The 19,236-nt window shown below is 37.8% G+C and overlaps 2 protein-coding genes across 4 annotated transcripts in view; one reads left to right on the forward strand and one right to left on the reverse strand.

Annotated features, from left to right (window-relative positions):
- LOC107756395 (HBS1-like protein) overlaps positions 1-3,019 on the reverse strand; it is a 25,793-nt gene extending 22,774 nt beyond the window's left edge. For 2 of the 3 annotated variants that reach the window (XM_016573474.1, XM_016573476.1), the window contains exons 1-3: positions 2,849-3,019; positions 2,242-2,307; positions 1,768-1,908 (exon numbers count right to left, since the gene is read on the reverse strand). In XM_016573474.1, the coding sequence (XP_016428960.1) occupies positions 1,768-1,908; positions 2,242-2,307; positions 2,849-2,891 (250 nt within the window). In that variant the 5' untranslated portion in view covers positions 2,892-3,019. The remainder of the gene's footprint in view (positions 1-1,767; positions 1,909-2,241; positions 2,308-2,848) is intronic. The other variant, XM_016573475.1, reaches the window with a different exon arrangement.
- Positions 3,020-8,416: 5,397 nt separating this feature from the next.
- Positions 8,417-18,193, forward strand: LOC107756348 (transcriptional activator Myb-like). The gene is made up of 17 exons (XM_016573397.1): positions 8,417-8,439; positions 9,711-9,718; positions 9,798-9,901; positions 10,230-10,301; positions 11,513-11,605; positions 12,038-12,258; positions 12,340-12,565; positions 12,705-12,773; positions 13,110-13,214; positions 13,513-13,704; positions 13,816-13,983; positions 14,829-14,953; positions 15,133-15,244; positions 15,738-15,860; positions 16,124-16,207; positions 16,314-16,418; positions 16,853-18,193. Exons 1-17 carry the CDS (start codon positions 8,417-8,419, stop codon positions 16,964-16,966), a joined length of 1,944 nt encoding a protein of 647 aa, XP_016428883.1. The 3' UTR covers positions 16,967-18,193.
- Positions 18,194-19,236: the final 1,043 nt, after the last annotated feature.

Consider the following 19,236-nt stretch of genomic DNA (forward strand, 5'->3'; position numbering starts at 1 on the left):
ACAGCTAAAGTCTGTCTAGTACACTGGACGCGACAAAGCGACCCTTTGAAAATCATTTGAAATTTGCAGTTTTCTGTCGGGGATTTGTCGTGTCGTGCCGCATCCAGTGTAGACCATAGATATGTATATATATATATATCTATGGTGTAGACAGCATCACTGATTATAATGAGTTCCATAGTATTTTGTCGCGCAACACCACTAGCGTCCGGTGTAGACACGGTGTAACATTGGTTTTGCTTTGTTTCACAGAACTAATCGTTGCCTGGGTTGCGTACGTATATGTGGGGCGGAGCTATCAAAATAGGGGCGAGACCCTTTTGGGGTAGGGGCGTGTTTGTTTTGGTGATTTCAAAAGTCAACATTGGCTACCAGAAATCGCTTACCCCACCTTTAAGGAAGCTGGTTAGGCTGATTTAATCTACCAGGCCCTGATCAGACACATTTATTAGATACACAACAGTGCAACACTTCAATAGGGAAACTGACAGAAACTAACCAAATATATAAATTGAATAACTATTTAATCTTCATTTCCACAAAATAAATAAATAAATATAAAACCATAGTTCTAACAAAAAAAAGAGAATAACAAACTTCTCCGGGGGGGTGTGTGTGTGTGTGTGTGTGTGTGTGCGCTCACTTGGATGGGTTAAATGCAGAGCACAAATTCCAAATATGGGTTACCATACTTGGCTACATGTCACATCACTTTTCACTTTAAATTACATATACTAATAGAAGCATTATACACAGCAGAAAATATGCATGTAATTGTCTTGATTAGAGATGCACCGATACTGAATTTCTCTGCCGAAACCAATAGCAGATTAGTCAAAACGATATCTGCTGATAACAATAGTTTGATTTTCTTAAGGAAATAAAATCTCTCCTAACAGATGCTGTTAACTACACAGGGAACCCTATCATTTGGCACATATACTAAAGGTCAAAATTAGCAGCAGAGTGATTATATTCAACTGCTAGTTATTTTCAGATATCATATTTACACTCAAATAAAAATTTAAATGTCTGTTTACAACTCATTTGCACACAGTCTTCATAAATACCTGTCTTCATGCCAGATTTATTCTAACACATATATAATAAGTAAAAAAGTTCCTCTTTAGTGTTGTTTTATAGCTAACTAATGAATTGTGCAGTTGCGCAGTTGAAACACTGATTGAGCGATTACATAAGACATGATACATTTTGGTAAGCTATACTGTATCTTTCAACATACCTTCTGATGCTCATTCATGTTTATTTTGCGCTATAACTTATAGTGGAAAGTGGAAGAGACTCACGCTCTGCGCTGCTGCTTGAACTGAGGTGCAACAGCGATCTGTCACGTCACATTTAAAAGCGTCAAAATGGCTCCAAATAATGTTTGGTGTAGAGAAAAACTGCAGATCTCGCAACCCTGGCTTGAACTACGGGTGATTCATAGGGTCAAATAGAGCCTGCTTTAATGTCGCTATAAAAATTGCTTTTATCAGCCGATACCGTTTATTGGTCGATACATCTCTAGTCTTGATGGCTATAAACTTTATATAAACTATATAGTCTATAGTAGCAATAGGTCTAACTTTTAGACTGTCTGCCCTCTAAAATCCTCTGAGAAGTGGCATCTCTATATTCATATTCTCTACATATTCTCTATATATCATTTAAAGCTCTACTATTAAAAATATATAAAAACTAGATAAACTTACTAGCCAGCTAGACGACTAGGTGACCATCTTAACCCATAAAGTCAGTGTGTACCTTGCTGTAGTGGGTCTAGTGTGCTTGCAACAGTGGGAGAGGTGGGCATCTCCTCTTCCTCCTCCTCATATTCTGCCTCTTCCAGGGTCTCTACATGTCGAGCCTGCCTCGAGTCTTGACGCGAGTAGATAAACTGTGCGGCTATGAAAAACATGAATCCACACATACATCATAACAGACAAAAGTTAACTTAATCCTTATTATACAGTTAATGATTCAACATGTTAAAGGGTTAAAAAAAAGCATACGCAAATTGCAATGGGTCATACAGTCAGTACATACACAGCCAGTAAAATTCATAGATTACTGAGTTCAAACCAAATCTTATCAATTTAATCAAGCAAATAAGGCCAAAATTATATGCAGATGATAATTAAACAATCTTCCATTTAAAAATATAAATTACATTATTTATGACTTATCTAAATGACTGTGCCCTCATAATTATACATTTATTAAATATTAAACACAAACCAGTGGCAGGAGAGATGCAGTAGTCATCCTCCACTGACTGCCCGTACATGTCATCATCCTCAAAGTCTATGAACAAGGAAGAAATGGAGACAATTCTGTTATATTCCTAGTTAGTTAAAGTAATCCTGCTGCATCAACAAACAGAAAAGCATTGATAGGGTCAAAAAAGCTTTGCTCAGTCAGCCACTCCACCTGAAGCAATGCAAGAAGAGTTATAAACAAAACTGGCAGGCAAAATGCACAAACACGGGGTTGAAATAGAGTAAATTTGTGATTACTAAGAAGAAAAAGAAACCAGATTTTATTTGTCTTATACGTATAAGCTAGATAGCTGATTTGTGTTCACCAAAATATAAAGAAATATAAAAGCAAGATGTAATGTAAGTGTTGGCTGTTTACTAATTACTAGATACTACTATTTGTGTTTAAAAGCACAGAACTCGTTATCAGGTGCACAGTACAGCTGTTACCATCTGAAAAAGTGGCAGGACAGCAGTCTGTCATAAGCTGCAGCACTGAACACTGGATAAATAAACAAGCTAACTAAGTTAGCAATCATACAGGCCTCCTTACATAAAAGCGGTTGAATATCACATTCCCCCAATACCTTCGTCGTAGTTATAACCTCGGACATTCCTGTGACGGGACATTTTTTGTTCGACGGCGTTCTTTCACGTAAACACAGCACGCGAGGCAAGAAATCAGTTGTCGGTGTAAAGTTTAGACATACGTCTCACTCGACTGCCGCCATGTTGACGGCCATCAGGAACAGGAGAGGCGCGCATGCGCAGTGAGAAAATACGCGGACTGCAGAAGTAAATAGAAATTTAGATTTCTGAAAGCCTCTAAAACTCTACGAAGGAGATTCGAGATTAAACAATTATGTTTTTAGGGAAAGCAATATTTTATAACTACAATTTAGACGGATATTATAGTTAACATGGTAAGTTTTGTACATTTTCATTTTGTGTAAAATATTTAGACGGATATAAATATATGTCTGCTGTAAACTTTGCAAAGTGTAGGCTAAATGAGACTTTTTGTTCTACAATGTGAATTATTTAGCCTTTATAAATCAAACATGAATTAAAACACTGACATGAATGACATGAAACTATGTCAAACTAAATTTATGACAAGATTAATTTTACAGTTGCATGACAGTTGGGGAACCACTGACAATGGGTTTTCCAAACATAGGTAGCCTATCTATAATGTGTATATGATTCACTTATTGTCATGTGTTTAATTGATCTTTTGACCTCCATAGCTGCCCAAGTGGAGAAAAAAAAATCCCCTGTCAGGTTTATCTGTCCTAGGAACACAAGACTCAGCAGCTGCAAAACCTACTCCTGGAAACCACCTTCAATCTTCCTCCACCTCTCTGCTGTATCAGATTTTTTAGGATCTTGATCTTTCAGTTTCAGTTCTTAACAATGACCCTAAAACTGGGGAGGAAAATCGGCTTAGTTCCCAGTTCTCCTAAATGATCATTCATACTGGGCTGTAGGAATCATAAGGTGAATTATAAAAATATGAAGGAGGGGATATAGGAGTTATAGTTATGGTAAATTATTTTGATTACCATTTAATGTCCTGCAAGTCAGGAAAACTGAGGTAATGTATGAATGAGTTGTTCTGTACAGCAGGTAGTTACAGAGACATAATGAGAGAGATTTAACCACAGTCACTAATCTCATACTGTTTGTGCTAAATAGGTTTCATTCACACCTGCATGACATTTAAAACTTTGAGTACATGTCTAAATTTAGCTTAAAAACACACTCAGCACTGCAGATATACAGATGCTTCATGCTTTCTTAGAGTGACCCAGATATATAAAGTCTACAGAGTGGGTTACTTAGACATGGGTGGGAGGGGTTCTTTCCATGTGCATAAAAAGCAACCCAATCTCAACTATTTCACGAGGTGGTGATTTCATACGAGTTTGTACGATGTACTTTTTTATGGGAAAAAAATGAAAGCATGAAGGTTCACCCCTATACCTAACCAGGAGTGGGGCATAAGCAAATTGTATGAAAATGTAAGAAATAATTCATGTGAATTAGCCATCAATTTGAAATCAGCAATTTTGTATAAATTTGTATGATGTGATTCATACGGATACATATGGTTTTTAGTAAAAAATGTAAGCATGAAGGTCCACCCCTACACCATTACATCAGTGGGCCTAAGCACATTGTACGAAAATGTAGGAATGAGATTGTGCGAAGTCGTACGAATAAGCTATCCATTTGGCAAAATGTAAAATAGTTATGAATTGCCATGAGAGTCTGTTGGAAAAAGAGTTTCAGTGCATGACATGGGTGGGAGGGTTTTTTGTGCAGAAAAAGCAACCCAATCTAAAAAAATAAATAAAAATAAAACGTATTTTACAAGGTAGTGATATTGTACGAATTTATGCAATGTGATTTGTGCAGAAACGTGTGATAAAAAAAAACATAAGAATGAAGGTCCATGCCTAAACCTAACCATCAGTTCGAACAAAAACGTATGAATGTGATTGCACAAATCCATATGAATCAGCCACCAGTTTGCAAAAACATAAACTAGTTGCGAATTGTCATTAGAGTGTTGGAAAAAGAGATTCAATGCATGACATATATGCATAATTACTTTGTGTTTTCTTGCTGTTGTTGACAAGGTAAACTAAACTAAGGTAGCAACTAGCAAAATACAAAACAGGACATAAACATTTGACTGGCCCATGATTCACCTCCAGTGTGGTATGTGCGTGTGGTGGAGATGTTTCATTCACTGCATTTTTCTAAAATGTGTTACCCACAGGTTGTGTTATTGGCTGGGTATCATGGTGAGGATACATGGGAGGGATAGAAATAACATTCATCATTTTAATTAGGCCTTAAACACAGGTCAGTCTCACACATCATTAAGTCTGTAGAGTGTATGTGGTGTCTGTTTCAAGACTGACTCACAAACATTTTGAGGTCACAAACATGCTGCAATGGAAACCTGTGCACTTTAACATCATCACGCAGATGCACTCACATTAAGTGATCCTCCTTGTGCATTTGATGTTTCTAGACACATTTCAAGAGCCTCAGACATGTGTTTGAGTGGGGGACAAAAGGGTTGGAGATAGTGGTACAGTGCGATGAATCATCCAGTTAGTTACGGTGATGTCATAGGGCTTTACAGATGAGCAATGCTTTTTTATTAATGTTATTTCATAACTAACTGCAATAGTAATGATGATATTAATAATAATATTATAATAACATATGAATAAAATAATACTCTTCGGTTGTTGGAATTTATTGCCGTTTTCCGGAATAGTTCATTCTTATTGGTCAACCTTGGCACTCTGCAGTCAGATGTTTTGACTTATAATGTGAACAATATGACTCAAAATATTGTGAAGGTAGTTTTTTTTTTATTCTGCTGGGCTTGGTATTAGGTTATCTACACAATGCAATTTATACATTTTTAGGTGTGGCTATTATAGTTGTATGACACCACAGCAAATAGTGACATATTGTAGTTTTGATCTGTTGTGTAGGTTAGTCATAAATCACCTGCTACCTCATAGGGAAGTAGACTACTGAAATAAAATGGCGACTGTGTAAGTGTTTTCACTTTTAATGAAGCACCCCCCGCAATAACCCCTCCTTGCTCTGCAGTGGAATGGATGGATGAGCGCTCTCAGCAAGCGCGCAGACACAACAGAGGCGCGATCACGACCTACGAGCTCTGCTGAGCACGTGAGCGTCCGTGGTCAGAAACAATGGCTCAAGCTGACCGATATGATAAGTGACGGTCACAATATGCCAACCAAGTGAGCGCAATGTGCAGACAACCTATAAAACAAAACATAGACCACAACCCTCAAAGAGTGTGTGACAGAGTGAGTTTGCTCCTTGATGATTATGCAATTACGCAGACTATCACATGGCAACAGGTTGGACATGTCGGAGAACTTAAACAAGCTGCACTACTTTTCCTTTCAGACAAATAACCTGACCGTGACTTTCAGTACCAAAATGTGCCATATGTATTGTGTAACATTGGTCCTGACCCTAAGTGAGATTATTAGCAACCCAGAGGTGGTACATTTCTGGAAAAGGAAAAGCGAAAGTGTTGTAACCCGATGAAAGCGAGACAAGTTTAACGAATAAAATATCAAGCTGTTTTCTGGGTAATTGGCTTTCCATAACTGAACACCTGCATCTTATGATTGGGAACTTCAAAAGTGCCGCAATCGAATGACGTGATGGTTCTGAAACATGTATTCGTTTATATTTACTAAAATACTCTGAAATTACTAAAATACATTACAAAAATATCCTGGCAGTGTTTTCTGCACTGATATTAAGGGTGTACTCACACTTGGCGTTTTGAACCGCGCCCGAGCGCGTTTGACCCCCAAAGGCCGGTTCGTTTGACTAGTGTGAGCGCTCCGTGCCGCGCTCGGGCGCGGTTCGTTTAGCCGGCCCTGGCCCGGTTGGAAGAGGTGGGCCAGGGCACGGTTCGGTTGGGCTCGGTCGCGGTACGCATGCAGTGTGAGCACTAACCGCGCCGGAGCACGGAAGGAACAGATACTATTTTGTGTGCGCTACTGTCATCATTACCGCAAACATGTTCTATTACTACTACTACACTACACTTTTCAATAAATTTTATTTAATCAAGTATATTTAGGTTTATAATGGCTCCGGTTCTTACCTTATTGATGAACAGGAAATGTAGTTTGCGAGTAAAGCTGCAAATTATTTCATTAACCTCAGCTGTCTCCGTAATAATTTTCTGATACATACAAGTGAAAATCAATGCACGGCATAAATTATAAATTTATTATTATTAATTATTCGGCAGAATATTAGCGAAAGTGGGTTTCTCCGTTATCTCGCACATGACGTAAGCGTGCTCCTGCCCGGAAAGTTTAGTGCAAGTGTGAGTGCAGGCCAGCGGGGGAGTGGGGAGGGGGGTAATCGCGCTCGGGCTCGGTTCAAGGCAACCGTGCCTAGTGTGAGTACACCCTAAGCGCAATACTACTGCTTCGGACCATAAGAAGGATGGTGCAGTCCAATTCTTAAACAAATGACTCTTATGAGTCGGTTCTTTTTAGTGAATCAAAACATACGGCGCCCCATGAAGTCCGAGCGCCGAACGAATGACTCCTAAGAGCTGAATCGGGCTGAATCAAAAACAAAGAATCAGTTGCTATTCTCATGTCCCACTCATAAAGGTCCCACTGGAAATCTAAAGCATCGTAAAGGCTCGTGAGACTTCGAACAATCAAGTCAAACTAATCAAATTTAATGGCTGGTTGTTCATATGACAACGTGTTAAAGATTCACATTTAAAAGATTTTTTAAAAACTGTAATTACTTGTATTTTATAGAAATTAATAAAATGCGGTCACGTTTTTTTAGTATTTTTAAAAATACAGTTAGTATCATTTACAGATTTGCATTTGTGGTGCTTCTAAAATGTCTGGTAAAAGTTAACTTACAGAAAATCTGGGTTCGCAGGGAACACGTTTTGAAAGAATTGTGTTAAATGTATTTATTTGTTATACTCTGTTAAACTCCGAAACGATCTTAGCATTTGGCAAATAAGATAAGAATAATTTTGAATAATATTTTTTCACAGTATTTAATCTTAAAGACAATCGCACAGGACTCGCGAAGCAAAGGAATCGCGAAATTTCTTTACGATTCCGTCACTCACTACAGCACAGCCTCAGTACCGCAGAAACTACATCGAGAGAGGATGCCCGACCCCTCACGCTCTGTTTCCCCCTGTTTGCCAAACTTTCAATCCCACTCAGAGTCCACATTGTCCTTTAAGAAACCCGCTGCCACCCCTCCCTGTCTTTTTACCTCGAAAAACACAATATAATTGTTCCAAAAGTACAACAGTGAACGATTAGCGCGGACCTCTCCCTCAAAAGGCGCTCTGATGTCTGAATAGTAGAGAGGTTGTGCGCATGCGCAGAACCCGAGGCGCCAAATTTAGCGGGAGGGAGAGTCAGCCCTAGCTTTGTCTGATGGTTCTGTTTACAATATCGCACACTGCGTAGAGAGCTTAATATCGGCACTTCCTCCTCGAAGAGGAGCTGACAGCACTCCACTTCAGCACACTTGAGCCGAGCGCACTCATCATCACCTCTACCCTCCTCTTGAACAGCGGGATGGCGAGGCGGCACAGACACAGGTGAGTTTTAAGAGTTACGCATTTTGATGAGAACTTTGATGAGTGCATGTGTTTCCTTATATGATATGATGAGACTGCGCTCCACAGCCACACGCGGGCATTTAGACACAAGACTTGACAGTTCGTCCTGACAACATTACATTTACTAAATGCATGCTCAGCAGTGGAGCGCTTGTTAAGTTGAACTTTAACAAACGCACCCATCTCTCCGCGGAATAGTTGTTTGTTCTGGTTGCGCCGCGCCGCGATGAACAGGTGGATGGCATGTGCGCTCCCCGCTCGCGCCCGCGCGGTGGTCTCGCGCTCGTGTTCATTTAGATTTTCATTCATTCACCGTGCGCGCGCGAGTCCGCTGGACAAGTTACGGTGAGACTCGGTACTTCCCCAAAAAATACACACTCGTTATGATTCAGAAACAATGGACGAGAGGCACAATGTCAGCGGCGACGTAGTGTGGTTGAAAAATAGCGGGCGATTGCAGAAACATCTCGGCTTGTTCACGTGTTATTTTTGTAACTCTTCACGAGTTTTTTATGGAAGTAGTTCAGCATTATAACGTTTGGATTAATTTTGAGGTTATATGTAAACCGGATGGATTATATTCACTGAGTTTTCTAAATCCGCCTAACAGTTGTCGGATTTGGAATAACTAGTATTATGGTCTTAAAGCGATAGTTCACCCAAAAATGAAATTCTGGCATCATTTATTCACTCTCAAGTTGTTCCAAACTGCCATGACTTTCGTTTTTGCGCCGGACGTAAAAAAAAAAAAAAGCAGATTTAGGGAGAATGTGAGGGTCTGACAGTTCACATTCTGAGGGTCTGACACCGTTTACTTTTACTGCATCTTTTTTTCATGCAATGAAAGTAAATGGTGACAGCGGCTGTCACCCTGCGTAATATTTCTATTTGAAGAAATATTAGACGGGATGAAAGAGAAAAGTGACCACATAATGTTCATTTTTGCATGCACTCTCCCTTTAAGTTAGAGCTATCATTCAGTTCATAAGCATGTGCTTTTGTAATAAATACTGATTTTTTTTTTTAAACAAGCTCAGACAACAGGTTAAAAATTAGGCATTTGTTGTATTGGTCACATAAGATGATAGCGATAAACTGAGACTGATATTTGAAAACTCCTCTGAATACGGTTTTAGCCACAGCTTGACTATTTTGACAAATATTTAAATTCACATGTATAGTTAGTCAGCAACCCTAAATGCACACTAAAATTAAACTATCTATTTGACTATGTCTTTTTTTAATTTCAGTGAGCTAGGTGCGTTTTGAGCTTTACATTTCCAGTTAAATACTTGTAGTCAAGGAAGTTAGCAATCATCTTAATCTTTTGTTTTAAGCACTGGCATTAAGGATAAAAGTGAGGTTTAAAAGTCAAAAGCTAGGAGAACATTGTTCTCCACGTCTGCTTGTGCTCCATCCTGATTGGCCAAGAGCCGGCCAGGTGAGATGGTCTAATATATATTCTAATATATAATTCAAAGTGGGTCTTGTACCCACCAAGTTTTAGATTTTTGCCCTATTCTTGACACTCAAATGTTTTGTAAACATGTTCTGGTTGTTCTTCTTTGATATTGTATCCTGTGTATTCATTAACCAATTGACCATACTGTATTTACATTTAGTTTAACTGATAACCCTTTATTTTTCATGCACTTTTAATTATTTATTGGTTCATGTAAACATTATTTATTTATTGTTTGTTTGTATAACAATGCATTATTTAATTGGTTATGTATTCAATGCTACAGTGTTGTGACTTTTTTTTACAGGATGAGAAGTTGAAGAGGCTGGTAGAGCATCATGGTTCTGAAGACTGGAAAGTCATAGCCAGCTTTCTGCCTGTGAGTGTGTGTTTGTGTCTACGATTGTTTAAGTGTGTGTCCATGTATGTGATTGTGTATTTAGGCTTTAGGGGGTTAGGTTAGGTTATGTTAGGTGTGGTGTTTTATATATGTGCATTTGCATGTGAATAGCCAAAGGATCAGGTACTGTAGAAGCGTGTGCACGTTTTGGAGGATTTTGCATAATTGGGTATTCCTCATTGGTTGGCCTAGTTTGGAACAGAGTCAAATGGGGGTGGGGTGTATGGCAGAGTTTCAGAATCCACTGTGCACCTGCATGCACACACGGATGTACAAACACACACAAATGTGCATTCAGGTAGAAACATATGTTCACATATAAATGTATAACATTTCTCAGGCACAAAAACACACAGTACACATGCACACATAACTACGCGCTATATGCAGTCAAAAATCATCTACTTCTAGTTATAGATTTCTTTGCATCAATCTCAAAACATGAACAAGAATCAGAAACTAAAGCTGTTTCATTTCTGATTCACTCTGTGTGGGGTTTCCGAAACACCTGGGATCCTATGCAGAACATTGAACTCATATTAAACTCAACAATTTACTTTAATTCAAAGTACACACCACATTGACAACCTAAAATTAGTTTCCATTGTCTGTTACCTAACTGTAAGTGTGTGTGTGTGTCACAGAATCGCACAGATGTTCAGTGTCAGCATCGCTGGCAGAAAGTTCTCAACCCTGAACTTATAAAAGGACCGTGGACTAAAGAAGAAGACCAACGGGTAAGACATCTACAATTTGACACAAAATAACCAAACCACAAACAATATGTTACCTCGAATAACCAAAATACAGCCAGAGGAACACACACAAATGTGCACTCAGGTAGAAACATATGTTCACATACGAATGTATAAAATTTCTCAGGCAGAAAAACAAACAGTAAACATACACACGTAACTACGAGCTTTATGCAGTCAAAAATCATCTACTTCTAGATATAGATTTACTTGCGTCAATCTCAAAACATGAACAAGAATCAGAAACTAAAGTTGTTTCATTTCTGATTCACTCTGTGGGGTTTCCGAAACACCTGGGATCTCATGTGCAGAACATTGAACTCATATTAAACACAACAATTTACTCTAATTCAAAGTACACACCACACTGACAACCTAAAATTAGTTTCCATTCTCTGTTACTTAACTGTAATTGTGTGTGTGTGTGTGTCACAGAATCGCACAGATGTTCAGTGTCAGCATCGTTGGCAGAAAGTTCTCAACCCTGAACTTATCAAAGGACCGTGGACTAAAGAAGAAGACCAACGGGTAAGACATCTACAATTTGACACAAAATTACCATACCACAACCAATATGTTACCTCAGATAACCAAAATACAGCCACAGGATTGCAGTTACAAAACCAACCAATCCGCATGCAACCAGGAGAAAGTTATGGGGGAAAATAAAGATCCATTAAGTGGGTGTTGTGTTGTAATGATTAACTGGTGGGACCAGGTGTTTCTCTATTTATCGTCAGTTTTATGACCCAGCAGAAGTCATTAGCAGGTGTATTTTGCAGATATTCACATCTATATCTGTGTGTAATCCTAAAACACTTATGCAATGTTAGTTCCCTTTCTCTATGGGTTTGTGCTGGGCTTTAATACACCCCCCCTCTTTCAATTCTTTTTGCGTACCGTCCTTTTCCCGCACTTTTAACTTCACTTATGGTTTTCTTTTTTCGCTCTCTGTCTCAGGTGATCGAGTTGGTTCAGAAGTACGGCCCCAAACGTTGGTCTGTGATTGCAAAACACTTAAAGGGGCGGATTGGGAAACAATGTAGAGAGCGCTGGCACAACCACTTGAACCCTGAGGTGAAGAAGACTTCCTGGACTGAGGAGGAAGATCAGATCATCTACCAGGCGCATGAGAAACTTGGAAACCGATGGGCTGAGATTGCCAAGCTACTTCCGGGCAGGTAAAGAAATGGTACTTAAAAACTATATTTTATGCATTTGTATGTGATAATAACAATCTAATATTATGTTCTTGTCATCAGAACTGATAATGCCATAAAGAACCACTGGAACTCCACTATGCGGCGGAAAGTCGAGCAAGAAGGCTACATGCAGCTCGCCGCTAAAGTTAGCCCCACTCCGCTAAATAACAGCTACGCTAAATCTCACCTCCTGAACTACAATCAGACACCAACCATTACATCTATGCCTGCCTCTTCCATGAGCAATCAGTATCCGTACTACTCACTACTGTCTGACTCACAACGGGTATGAGTAACCTTATCTCACAAATGTTTACCTATTAAAATAATAGTATTGTTAGCCATAGAGTTAAAGTTAAAACAGCGTTTTGCATAAATGCTGTTTCTCAGTTGGTAATTGATACCTTTTTTTCTCTTGTGTTTAGGTGCCATTTCCACTTGCTGTTCAGTTGAACATCATGAACATTCCTCAGCATGGCACTGCTGCTATCCAGGTAACCCAAGAGCAAATGACACTGAAATTACTTTTAATCAGCATGGATGCATTAAATTAAAATGACAGTATATATATGTCATTAGTAGACTAATTAAAACCACAGTTTTTTGACTAAATCATAAAAAGAATCATCTCATTTATTTGTGAATCAAACAACACTTGTGCACTATGTTTTTGTGTTGAATCCAGCAAACAATACAACGTTTTAGTTATTGTTTTCTTATTATTTTTTTAATCTAATTGCATTCAGTTCAGTATCACAACTCTATTAATTAAATTAGAGGAATAGACTGAGTTTTGTTCACTTTGCTCTGTTTTGAATCCTGTGATATAGAGACACTACAGCGAAGAGGACCCCGAGAAAGAAAAGAGGGTGAAGGAGATTGAGATGATCTTGATGTCAACAGAAAACGAGCTGAAGGGACAGCAGGCACTACCAGTAAGCGTGTGTGTGTGTGTTTGTGTGTGTGATTAATTGGAGGAAGCATCTGGGGGTCTATTTCACATTCTAACTGCTTGGCTAAATGATGCAATTGTGCCTTATCACACCACAAGCTCTGTTTAACTCCTTGTGCAACTCCGAACCCCCTCCCAACACTTCACATAATTCAACTCGACAAGTTCCCTTTCTTTCTGACCATTCTTCCTGCATGCATCCCTCTCTTTATTTTGCTTTATTTCTGTCTTATGCCCACAGAGCTTCTCTCTCTGAATATTTTTCCTGCCCTCTCTCACAGATCTCTATGAGTGGCTACTGTGGGTGGAACCGAGGCTTTTTGTCGAACAGCTCAGTTGGTGTGGTGGTTTCAGTCCCAGCTCCATCCCTAGAGCAGGGATGCCTTCCAGAAGAAAGCGCCCATGGCAACACAAACAGCCCAAACAATGACGCCAGCTCCACTTTACCGGAGTTTATTGATGCTATTGATTCGGTAAGAGACCATGAAAGTATCCTATATTAGATCTAAAAGGAATGGTCAGCTAATAGCCAGCGTTTAGCTACCTGTCACCCTCGGTGTCCTCATGTGATCTCGTCTTCTCAGGCCCCATCTATCTGGGCCAACATACACTCTGATAGGAGGTTTCCTAAAATGGAGGCTCAATCCAGTCAGGGTTCACCTACCCAGAGCGATGACAGCAGTGCCCTCACATTTCTTTGCTCTACGCCTAAACAGTCAGCCACCAGACATCTGCCTTTTTCTCCCACTCAGGTAGCCTGAAAACGCTCTACCATAATCAGTCAGTCACCTAATAACTCAATCACTGATTATCTGATCACCCTGAATCAATCTCTTCACACTAATACAAATCAGTCTGCATTAGTCAATATGCATAGGATTCATCTAAAAGTCACATCACCAAACATAACCCACATTTATAGGGCCCTAGAGTGTTTTTAGGGTCATAAAGTGTGTGCTAAGGAAAATATATTAGAGTGTATTACATCAGCTCTTAGTGCTACACTTTTATGACGCCCTAACTCATTTTATCTCTTCAGAATGAGTGTTTAATAAGTGGCACTGTTGATTTTGCTTGTCTTATGATTGGTTGTTTTTAGTAAATTAGATTCCTAATGATGTCAAACACTACACAATCGAGACAGCATCTGACTTTAAGATCAGAAATCGTTCGGGTTCAGCTCAGTATTGGGCATGAAAGAATGTTGTTGTTTTCTTGATTACCAGGGAGAAATTGAAATTAATGTCCAATGAACACTGGGTTATTGACATACAATTTTAAGCATGCAGTCACTTTTTAATTTCCTCTGACATTTATGTTGCACTTCACAGTTTTATGCTTAGCAAATATTTGCAGTGTTTTTCACTACATGCTAGTGTTGTTCTGATCATGCAGTAACATAACATCATGCTACCATAATGCTTTTAGCCTAGAGACGGTGTTGACTGTGTTCTGACACTCATATGTGAAACTCAGTTTTTGAAATTAAATTTATGCTGATTTTGACCCCATTTAGAGGTCCTCCTACACATTTGAATATTGAGTATGTGGTTTTCAGTTCAATATCTGATTGTTGTCTTCTTTTCCTCTGTTGCAGTTCTTTAATGCATCCGTAAGCCCAGACTCAGACAGACAAAACTTACCTGTCACGCCCTCCCCTGTCTGCTCTCAGAAAGCACTGCAGCAAGACCTTGCTCTTCGGCCTCAGAAGGAAAATGAACTGTAAGGGTCCATTCCAGTATTCTCTGCATTTATAATTGTGTTCTTTGTGATATGATTTATAAAGAAGTTTCCCATACACATATGAAGCAAAATCAAAAGTTAATTTAAATGATTGAGACTTAATGAGATTAATGTGATTCTAACGAGACACTCACATACATATGTGCGTTCCGTTTAAGGTTCAGGACCCCAAACCTGAGGCGTTCCATCATGGAGTGCTCTCCTCGCACACCCACTCCATTCAAATCCACACTGACAATGCAAGACACCAAATACGGACCATTGAAGAGGGTGAGACTAAATTACATCAATTTACAGAAACATTACATAAAAAGGTAAATTACATGAATTATATATTAAATAAAAATTATAATTTATATTTAATTTTTTATTATATTATTATATTTCATGCTATGTATGATTTAAAATTCTATACAATTTTAAGTAAAATTTTAAATAAAAACTAATAACAAAAATCAACCATTTTAAATGCTACAAGTCAATTTAAATATCACAACATTATTGTACAGTACAAAAAATAATCATTTTTAAGATTTGCTAAAGATTTAACAATATTTATTTATATTAATTATATTATTTAGTGTAGTGCTTTTAAAAATTTACTTTAGAAGATATAGTTAGAAAATGAGCATGCACAATTCAATATCCAATATTATTCAATAAGTTTAAAAGCCTTTCATACTGGCCAGTAACCGATATGGTACCGATATATAGTGCATCACTAGTTTGGAATATTTTCTTCAAGACTCTATTCTGGTTCCAGGCTCACAGTCCTTCACTGGACTCTGGAGTGGTTTGTGCTATTAAACAGGAGCCTCAGGAGTGTGAGATCAGCATTGGGGCGGTGCATCTAGATCCGCCCCCCCTAAAGAAGATGAAACAGGAGGTCAGTTTGGGCTAATGTGGGCCGCTTCATTTGAATACGTCTCAACGTGATATTCAGATAGCTGAAATGTAAACGCTTCTTGTCTGTACATTGTTATTTGAATTTGTTAGTAATATCAGTATGCAGTCAAACTTGTCTTATCTATGTGTGTAAGAGTGGGTGTGTGAATTAGACATTAGATATTATAAGCAGGATTATGGAAGTAATATACTTCCAGTAATTTATGCATGGTGTAATTGGATCTTATGGATTCGGATCTATAGGTGGAGTCAGCTTGTCTGCAGTGGGAGGGGCAAGATCTCCACACCCAGCTGTTCCCTTCCAGTGGCTCCGCCCACGACATGTCTGTGAGTATCTTGATATCTCTTGTATATGTACGTTTATGCCACAGTTACTGTTGTTTCTCAGTATTATGTTGATATTTGACGGCTCTTTTCTCTGTGGGATCTATAGGATCTGTTGACTAGCTCTGTGCTAATGCTTCCAAACACAGAGAAAACTGAGGATGGACACAAAGCCGCCCAGCTGCCCCGCAGACCCATGGGAAGCCCTCTGCAGGTACCACATCTACTATCATGATGCCCTTATATACTCATCTAAAACGTATTCGGACATGATGATTAGTGGAAGTATCAGAGTAACAACTAGTGTAGTTCATTGCATTAATAATAAATATGTAATGTTTGACCATCAGAAAGCAATACAAATACAAAAAAAAAAAAAATGTTTTTATACTTTAAACTTTTATACTTTACTTTTTTAAATGAAATGTTTTGCTTAAATATGTGTATATTATGTATGTGTTGTTGGTTGGTAAAACTTAATAACTAATTTTGTAGTAGCACATATCAACTTTATGACTCCAGGTGCTGAATTGCGCCATAAAATTGTGAAGTTATGATACAGAAGTGTAGGCTATACAAAACCTGACCAATCACCTTCATCTTTGTCTTTTTCTACTTCTCTCCATCTTAACTTCCTCTCTCTCTCAGCAGTTGAGCACATGGGAACAGGTGCTTTGTGGGAAGACGGAAGAGCAGACAATGCCCTCTGAAGCCACGCACAAATACCTCAGCAATTATTCTTCGCGAGCACTGGTCATGTAAAGAGACAGATAGAATGAGACCGAGACAAATATAGAAAGGGAAGAAGAGTTAAAGAAGACAATCATTCTGAAAAGAAGTAAAAGAGGAACACTCCTACACTTATGGTACATTATTTGGGAGAGGCTAAAAGCCATTTTGTAGACTGCACAGTTGATGTTAGTCGCCAATGTTTAAGCTGTGCCGTCATTTGATTCAAGCAACCAAAGACATTTTTCATGTTGTGTTTTTCTACCTTTTTTGATTTCAATTTAATAATATTGTATTATATATTTTGTATTATATATGGGAAATGAATTCTCTATGTGGGTTCTAATTTTATGGATTTTAATATAAGGAACAATTTGCAGTAATTTATTATTATTTTGTATTAAGAATAATAATTAACTACGGTGGGCACCTTTGCCAGTGTTTGACCCCAGTATTGCTCACTTCTTAATCGCTAAACGTGTGTTAATTGTAAGGAGTGTGTGTCCTCCTAGCATTATCAAAATCATACACCCAAAACTAGACAAGATTTGTACTCCGTATCTGTGGGTGTCCGACAGAACTGCCCTTGCAGAGATCGTATGTATTTCAATGCCAAATGCCTAACAGCACTGCTATGTATTTCTGGCCAAAACAAACCGTGCCCAATGCCTAAAAATGACTTTGCCAAGTTTAAAAATTCAAGTTTGCCTAATGTAGATTTTAGGTGATATATCTAGTGTACAAAGGTACTCTGCCAGTTTAGTAGTGTTGCCATTTCAAAAGCGTTCAAGATCGAAACCACAACATTGAGCTTTCACTGTATTAGCACTATTTCAGGTTTTAGATCAACTATGCAGAGATTTCAACAGAACAAAAAGTGTTTTTGTATTTGCTAAATAGGAAAAACAAGGTTTACCAAGCATTTTCAAATCAAGGGTTTAAATGGTCATAAATTTGCCTTTGAGATGATAAAACATTTCTTGATCATGTTTTCATAAACACTTTTGTGTGTCTATTTGTAATCCGATTTACATTGGTATTTCTAGTTTTTGAAACACTGAAATGATTGTTGCTTTTATACCTAGTCGGCTTGTTTTTGATATTACAATCAGCCTTTGATACTAAGATTGCAGTGTCCAATCAAAAGCATTTAGCAATAACGTTTTTGTTATTCGCTGCCTTTTTGTATTAGCTTCAAGTACAAACACTTTTTTTACACTGATTATGAACTTTTCATACTTTTTTTATACAAACTTTTATAACTGCATTGTAAATAAAGTGTGTTTTGGAAAAAAATATCTCTGGCTTACTGGTTTCTTTTCCACTTTGAAAACATAATTGCTAAAGCCATTGTGTTTAAAAAGCGTGTTCTTCAGTGTGTCATAAAATCTATTCACTTTCACAGATGTCAATAGATCAAATCAAAACTACTGTCTGCATTTGATGGCAAGTCTCGTATAACCCTAAAATAGCAATTGATTTTTATTATTTAATTTATTTAAATGAAATGCTATACACTGACCCTAAAAAGTATTTGAAGACTTTTTAGTGTCTTTTAAGTCAGTATGCAAATATATATATATACTGTATATATATATATATATATATATATATATATACTGTCTTAATTATGAATAATATATATTTTGTTTTATAACTGATAACAGAGGTATAGGAATATGTAATATTACTAAAATGCTTAAAATCTTTTGGTAACACTTTATTTTAAGGTGTCCTTGTTACACGTTACATGTACTTTTACAATAACAATTAATTATGCATAATTACATGCAATTAACCTTAATCCTAACCCTAACCATATAGTAAGTACATATAGTTAATTAATATTACTCAGTACTTAAATGTATAATTACACTGTAACAAGGATACCTTAAAATAAATTGGAACCAACCATTTTATTTTTACATGAATGCAACTTTAATATTTTTTGTAATAAAATGCAACACAAAAAGTGGCTATGGTTTTTTTAATAAATGCCACTTGATTTTCCAGTTTGATTTTTTTAAACAATAAAATCCAAAGACATTCATACATTTTTAAGTGTGGCCTACCTGAGCCAAAGTGTATCTACAGGTGCATCTCAATAAATTAGAATGTCGTAGCACTCGGCACCTGGTCGGGAAATGTCATGCCCCTTACCATAGCTGCCTGCAAGCTTCAGTGTAAATATTGCATCAAAATCAAATCAATTTTGCGTCAATATCAAATTAATTTGAGCGCGATTTAAACCCGGATGATTGTAACCACTAAGTTTGTCTGCCTTGGGAAAGCTAGCGTGTCTC

The sequence above is a fragment of the Sinocyclocheilus rhinocerous genome, unplaced genomic scaffold (assembly GCF_001515625.1).
Source record: "Sinocyclocheilus rhinocerous isolate Xijiao unplaced genomic scaffold, SAMN03320098_v1.1 scaffold712, whole genome shotgun sequence".
NCBI classification, from domain to species: domain Eukaryota; kingdom Metazoa; phylum Chordata; class Actinopteri; order Cypriniformes; family Cyprinidae; genus Sinocyclocheilus; species Sinocyclocheilus rhinocerous.

Coding starts and splice junctions, on each gene's coding strand:
- LOC107756348 (XM_016573397.1), top strand. CDS start 8,417: ATGGCGAGGCGGCACAGACACAG. Junction 10,302..11,512: donor TCATAGCCAGCTTTCTGCCT/GTGAGTGTGTGT, acceptor TGTGTGTCACAG/AATCGCACAGATGTTCAGTG. Junction 16,419..16,852: donor CCATGGGAAGCCCTCTGCAG/GTACCACATCTA, acceptor TCTCTCTCTCAG/CAGTTGAGCACATGGGAACA.